This window comes from Adiantum capillus-veneris, chromosome 19 (assembly GCF_014529385.1).
Source record: "Adiantum capillus-veneris isolate H3 chromosome 19, ASM1452938v2, whole genome shotgun sequence".
NCBI classification, from domain to species: Eukaryota; Viridiplantae; Streptophyta; class Polypodiopsida; order Polypodiales; family Pteridaceae; genus Adiantum; species Adiantum capillus-veneris.
The window spans coordinates 94,915,836-94,922,878 of NC_140949.1; the positions used below are offsets into that span (position 1 = coordinate 94,915,836).

The 7,043-nt window shown below is 38.9% G+C and overlaps 1 protein-coding gene across 1 annotated transcript; it reads right to left on the minus strand.

Moving 5' to 3' along the window:
* Positions 1-1,960: 1,960 nt before the first annotated feature.
* On the minus strand, positions 1,961-6,603 carry LOC147434494 (uncharacterized). The gene is made up of 5 exons (XM_086489637.1): positions 6,593-6,603; positions 6,385-6,485; positions 2,966-3,298; positions 2,242-2,826; positions 1,961-2,046 (listed from the first exon to the last, which is right to left on the minus strand). Exons 1-5 carry the CDS (start codon positions 6,601-6,603, stop codon positions 1,961-1,963), a joined length of 1,116 nt encoding a protein of 371 aa, XP_086345763.1.
* Positions 6,604-7,043: the final 440 nt, after the last annotated feature.

Here is a 7,043-nt window from a genome sequence, read left to right on the forward strand (position 1 = left end):
AGTGGTATGGACTATCAACTCCATACAAGCAACACATTCAGAGATAAGAGTGTAAGTGTTGATAAAACCTTTAGTGTTTATTTGGGGTATGGTTGATGACCTGAATATTGTTAATAACAAATAACCTTCACTGTTCATAGATGTGTAAAAATATTACTTCATGTCTATGGAAGGCTCTGTGGAAATCATGAACTCTACAAGTCCACCTTTAAAGTTGTCAAAGTTCCTAATCAAACAGATCCAAATTCCGGTGGTTGAAGATGTCTTCTCCATGCAGAGTACATACTCCAGATTTTTCTTGCTCTAAATCCCTTTATGTCAAAGGTATTTCCTTGCTATGGTTTGAACGAAATTGGTGCTATTATTAATTTAAGTATTGACCACAAGTTAATCTAATTTTGCAAAATGCTTTGGAAAATTATACATTGGAATATTTACAAAGGTACCACGCTTCAATGGTTCAACATCTACTATTTCTTTCAACCCCAAGAGTTTTAGATGCAGAAGACAGTTTTGTCAACGATCGTATTATAGCTTTAACAATGACCAATGAAGAGGAAGTCATGCCAGTTTCCACCACTGGAAACCAAATCCCTAAAACTGACCCCATATAGAGAAAAGACACCGGTAAGCTTTGCATTTGGAGCGGCTGAATCCGAAGTTGGGGTTGATCAATGCGAAGTAGACCAAGACCTTGAAAATGAGGATGTAAAATTATCCTCAGAGACGAGGAATGCAAGAGAGGTTCTAGGCCAAGCAGAGGAGGATAAGGGAGTGCCTATTATTGTGGCATAGGATGCAGGTCATGATCAAAATCAGGGAGTCCAATCTCCTGTAATTGCAGATGTGAAGAGCTCTTCAGAGCCGAGAGGAGGAGGCCATGTAGAGGAGGAGACCAATATTGCAAATCAAGGCCAGGAACAGACAATAGAACAGGTTAACCATTCGGCCATGGAAACACAAGAGTCATGTACTGCACAACCACAAGAGGTGGATACCCTTGGCAATACAGAAGGAAACATCGACACTCAACAACAGAATGTCAACATTAGAAATGACCAGTATGGACTCTTGCTTCAAGTAGATATGGTTGTTCCGTTAATATCCATTGTACTTAAATAATATACACTTTTTTGTTTCTAACTACTTATATGTATGCACACAATGATTGCAGAGACTGATCATCTTGGATCTCAATGGATTGTTGCTGCTACAACAGCCGTACAATGTACATACAGAGTTCTCCGATTTACGTAGTTTCCATTTGGGAAATGTCAGAGTATTAATACGACCAGGCACAAAGGAATTTTTTTTTTTTTTGATTCCATGGTTTAGGGTTGCTATCTGGTCTTCAATGTAGGCCCATAACCTGAATCCCCTTGTTACCATAGTTTGCAATTTGGCTGAAATTCAGAGATCAGATTTTTATTTTGTGTATAGTCAAAGAAATTGTAATACCATTGCGGGACATTTCCACCCAACTAAAGCTAATGTACCACTTTTCTACAAGCCCTTTGAATAGATCAATGTGCCTTATGATGCTCCCAATACTGTGTTGATTGATGACACACCACATAAGGGTTTACTTAATCCATCCGGCACTACTATTTCCCCACCTTCATTTGAAGGGCATCTTCACAATTTTTACCTAGAGGACATTTTGGTCCCATACCTGCAAGCAATGTACTTAAGCCCATTGAGCACATCGAAATTTGTACTTACAAATGTACTTAGTAATTCATTGATTATACCTTAAATTGATAATGTCTACCTATCTGTGTTTCGAATACTCAGAGAGAGAGAGAGAGAGAGAGAGAGAGAGAGAGAGAGAGAGAGAGAGAGAGAGAGAGAGAGAGAGAGAGAGAGAGAGAGAGAGAGAGAGTGAGCCTTGATCAAACACTTGATATTAAGATTAAACCAGTCAAAAAAGTTACATTTCGTTGAAGCCATTTAGGGCTGATTACATGGGCACAATTTGAATACAGCCAGAAAGATCTCCACAGAAAAAATGCTTCTCCCTAATTCGTTGCATTACTCTTTGTTTGCCTAGCAAGAAATAAAAGGTTACGGAGTCAATGTCGGAAATCTCCTCCACTATGTCATGTCGAAGTTGCAAAAGATTGCATTGCTGTCCTATTGTAATTACTGTCATAAGATTTAGGTCTTTGTCCACCACTTCCACGTCTATGACAACATTGTTTGCCAAACTTGCTGCCTCTTGATCCATAGGCACATAATAACCTTCAACAATGTGATAACGCTTGTACCAAAAGGAGAGTATTAATGTCTGTGTCGCAAGCATATACTTGACAATGAAAGTGTCAAGAGAAATCTTGCAACATATGCCATCTGTTTCTTTCCAATACCACGCTCGATCAAAAAGCTCATCACACAAGAGGGAATCAAATGATTTGCAGAGCAGCATAGTTTTAGCAACATGTACTTTGCAAGTATGAAATAACTCAATAAAGAGACCAATAGGACAAAAATTTGCAAGTATCACCAATTTAGTGGGTACAGAGTTTCGGAGAGACCTCTGAACATCCATATAGAGCTTGCTCCCCAATGCCTCACTCATTGTTGTGTCGAGAACAAGCCAATCCACGGAGCTCCAGTTGGTTGGTAGTGGAACCTTCACCAACACTCCTCTCTGATTCCTTTGATTGAGTTGGTAGAAATGGTCATAGAAGAAAATACCCTCGTCTGCCAGGCTTTTGCTAGTTTTGCCAGCATACTGCAAGACTCCAATATGAGCAAGGGTCATAGAGATGAGACCTATAATGCACTCCAGTGGCTCCCATTCTTCATATGACAAAGGATAAACATCTGTGAATGTAATAGAATAGAAATAAATACAAACATCTGTATAACCTAATTATATACCTGTGATAAGAGAAGAAAAAAATAGATTCACATTTGAAATGTAAGATAACATTTATATAGGAGTGCTAAATAATTAACATACAATTGCACTGTGGATTATGCACCATGGAGACATCGCCGCCATTAGAAATCACATTAGAGTGAGTGAAAACATGTTGAAAAAAGACTTCTTTCACAGTCTTCTTACCAACCTCGACTTTGAAATCCAGAACTCTTACTTTCCATGCAGAACGAAATATGTTTGTTTCTTTCGAGCTTTTTCTCCTTCTTGGCCGCATAAGAACCCAAGAACCTTTGCTTATCCTCTGCTCTTGCCACCTATTATCTGTAGTGAGAGAGTTTGAGATTGAGATAGTGCTTATGCTACTACATGGTCTTCTTGGCACACTAATGGTGAGGCTAGTTGGGGACAATACTCAATTACGTCATTGAGGAAATGAGTTCTCCTATCACTAACAATTTCTATTGGAAGTCCATATTTTGTGAACACATTCTCACATACAAATGTGGCTGTGGTTCTAGCTTCATTATTTTTGGTTGCCTTAGCCTCTACCCACTTGGTCAAATAGTCCATAGCTACAATGATATATTGAGCTTGAGTTCTATAAGGAGGGGGTTGTATTGGCCCGACATAATCTATGCCCCATTTTGAAAAACCTCTAGCCCCCATCATTGGTCTTAAAGGCATGCTATCTACCCTGGTTGGCATTTTTGTTGGTTGACATGCATCCATCTTCTAACATATTATTTGGCATTTGCAAAAAGTGTAGGCCACCATATGCCTGCCATTAAAATTGCTCTAGCGGTGCATTCACTAGAAAAGTGACCTCCAGCTAATACCGCATGTGCTTGTTCTCGAGTGGGGATATATTCATCTTCATTTGCACAAATACACAAATGTTGATCCTTTTCTCTTTGATACAATTGGTTTCCAATAAGAGCATAATCTCTTGCTTCAGTTTCAATTGCTCTTTGGCGGCGTTTATTCATATTCTCCAGAAATGTTCTGCTTGATAAGTAAGTAACTAGATAGTTACTCCACTTAGGAACAAGTGAAACTTGAAATAATGTCACATGAGGTATGGGTTCTTGTTTTTGGCATTGAAGATAGTTTTTTTACAAATGAGTGAACGTCACTTCTCATGGTTGGCCAAAATACTCCAAGTCTCAAGATCCTCGTTGCATGGTTTGGTCTTTTGCAAAGTGAAGTCCCACTACGGTAATGTGTGCTTGACTTAGGTATTGGGTTTTCTCCTCAAGATTAATACACAAAAGCAATATTCCATCTCGATTCCTTTTGTATAGCCTTCTAGCTAGTAATTGATACATAGCCAATTGCCAATTAATCCGATTGTAATAAGAAGTGGTATTTGAGAATCCACTTGAGCTATGGTCATTAATGAAACTATATCTTCTCACCAACGGGGTATCATTTTCACGGAGAATAGATATGCATCTGGTAGATCATCGTCTACCCCTTTTGGTGATTCACCAGAAATAATTCTCGATAAATGATCTCCTATTTGGTGTGTGGTTCCCTATTTTACAACTATGGTAAAATCGAATTCCAAAAGAATGGTGAACCATCTCACTAATCTTCCTGTGTTGCATGGCTTGTTGACCAAGTACAACAAAGCTTGGTGGTCCACAAAGAACACAAATTATTGGCTAATAGGTAATGTCGATACTTTTTTACGGCATAGATCATCCCTAATCCTTCCCTTTCAATGGTTGTATAATTCTTCTCTGCCACATTCAACTATCTACTAGCATATGAAATAGAAAAATCAATTTTTCTGTCTCCTTCTGGTTGAGCTAATATACATCCAATGGAGAAATTGGAAGCATCAACATGTACATGGAATACATTATTTCTATCTGGTGCTTTCAATATTGGGGCTGAAGTGAGAGCTTGCTTAAGCTTCATGAAGGATTCTTCCCATTCATCAGTCCATACAAAGAGTGTAATCACCCTATACATGGGTTTTACAATTATAGCATACATGTAAATGAATCGTCTGTAATATCCACAATGTCCCATGAAAGCTTGAACCTCTTTGACTGTTGTCCGTCTCAACAATTCAACAATAAACATGAATTTTATCCATATCCATTGCTATGCCATTGTAGACACTATATGTCCAATAATTTTTCCTTGGCTGCCCATAAATGTGTAGTTTTCAAGATTTAAGCAAATCCTATAAAGTCTACATTTTTTTAATACCTTTTTGAGGTGTTCAAAATGATCAGCCCAAATTGATGAATGTACACATAAATCATCTATATATACTTCCAAGAAATTCCAAAGGTATTCTTTAAAAGCATGGCTCATCAATCTTTGGAAGGTGGCAGGAGCATTGGTTAACCCAAGAGGAATAACCCTATAGGTCAAAATACCCCATTCAATTGCAAAGAAAGTTTTATGCTGATCTTTGGGATCAACCAGAAGTTGATTGTACCTTGAAAAGCCATCTAAAAAGTTGTAAGCTTCTTTTCGTGCAACTCGTGCTCGGTGATTGGAAGAGGATAGTTGTCTCTAATGGTGGCTACATTCACTTTTTTGAGATTGACACACTCTCTTAATTTCCTATTTTTCTTGGGTACCACCACAATCAGAGACACCCAATCTGTGTGTTCAATTTCATAAATGAGTTCAACTTCCTTGAGATTTTCTATATGTTCTTTGATCTTCTTGAAAAACGTTTCATTATAAGTATATGGCCTTTGTCTACTTGGTTTTGCATCATCTCTCATACATATGGTATGTTGACAGATTTTTGGATCAACGCCCTTGAGATCTTTATAAGACCAAGCAAAGATATCTCGGTATTCTTCTAGTAAGCCTAGAAAAATCTCTTCTTCTTCTTCATTCAAGTGATTTGCAATGTAGGCAGGTTTAGGCTCTTCTCCTGGTTCGGCTAGATCTATCTTCTTTGCATTTTTAGGTCCTTCATAGGACTCACCCTGTTTTCTTAGTTCCTTTATAGGTTGTTTGACTATGATCTTTTGGTCTTGGAGAGTATATCTCTTGTAATGGGGATGGAACACTCATTACATCTTTACTTTCTTTTTCTGTTGTTTCCATTTCAGTGGTATACATCTCATTTAGAGCGTTCTTTAACTCTTGATATTTCTTCTTTTGTTCAGCTTGGGTCATGGATGAATCATCATCCTGGTGTTTAGGTAATGAATCATTATCCTCATGGGAAGTGGTTCTAGAAGCTCAATATTCCATCATCCCTCAATAGCTCAATATTCCATCATCCCTCAATAGAGCATAGCTCTCTCTTTGATCTCTCTCTCTCTCTCTCTCTCTCTCTCTCTCTCTCGCCCCGCAAGACATGTCTCATACATCTGACATTGCTATTCAAATCATTCGGGAAATGAAAAACTCGTAAGAATGACAACTTTGATCTCTGCGTTGTGAAATTTCTAATCAAGTCACAAAGGGATCGTTGAGAAATTTACATATACAAGTTCAGAAAGGCACCTAAGTTATACCTTGATGATGAGCAAGGCCTTGGCCACCCTCAACTTCCTTATGAAGGGGTTTGGGTGGGGGATCTGGCTTCTTCAGCGAGAGCACCTCTTGACCAAAGATGCTGTGAGTCACAACACACACTGTAACCTCTTGTCCAGGTTGGAATAGCTGCCGCAGTTTCTACCACCAAAGAAGCCCAAGTCTTGGGTCTTGGGCCGACAAAAATACCTCGTGCCCATTGGGCATGGTGACCCAATAAGTGTTGGTCCGATTTTCAATTGTGATGAATATGTAGACAAATGGTTGGCAGATTTTGAGATGAATGAAGATTAGGTAAGAGTGTTGGAGCTTGAAAATGAAAACCTGCAGGTGAGGGTGCTATGCAGCACCATGCTAATGATGATGCTCATCAAGGTAGTTGTGGAAGGTTATTTGATTGTACAACAAGTACATGGGTTTCCCAAGAAGGAGAGAGTTGGTGTGGCTAAAGAGGAAGAACGTGTTGAAGAAGATGGCAGGCAAGAGGTATTGGTTTCTCATCAAACGATGCAGTTACCTATGGATTGCACAGAAGATTCCTTGGATACGGGTTCTTTTGAGCAGGTATGCTTGGATGATGATGTTGATTGGGGGTTTGATGACCCTGTGGGTGAGATGGATGAAGAGACACATGTGCTTG

Coding starts and splice junctions, on each gene's coding strand:
- LOC147434494 (XM_086489637.1), bottom strand. Junction 2,827..2,965: donor GCATAATCCACAGTGCAATT/GTATGTTAATTA, acceptor TTACATTCACAG/ATGTTTATCCTTTGTCATAT. Junction 2,047..2,241: donor GCGTTATCACATTGTTGAAG/GTTATTATGTGC, acceptor ATTTCTTGCTAG/GCAAACAAAGAGTAATGCAA.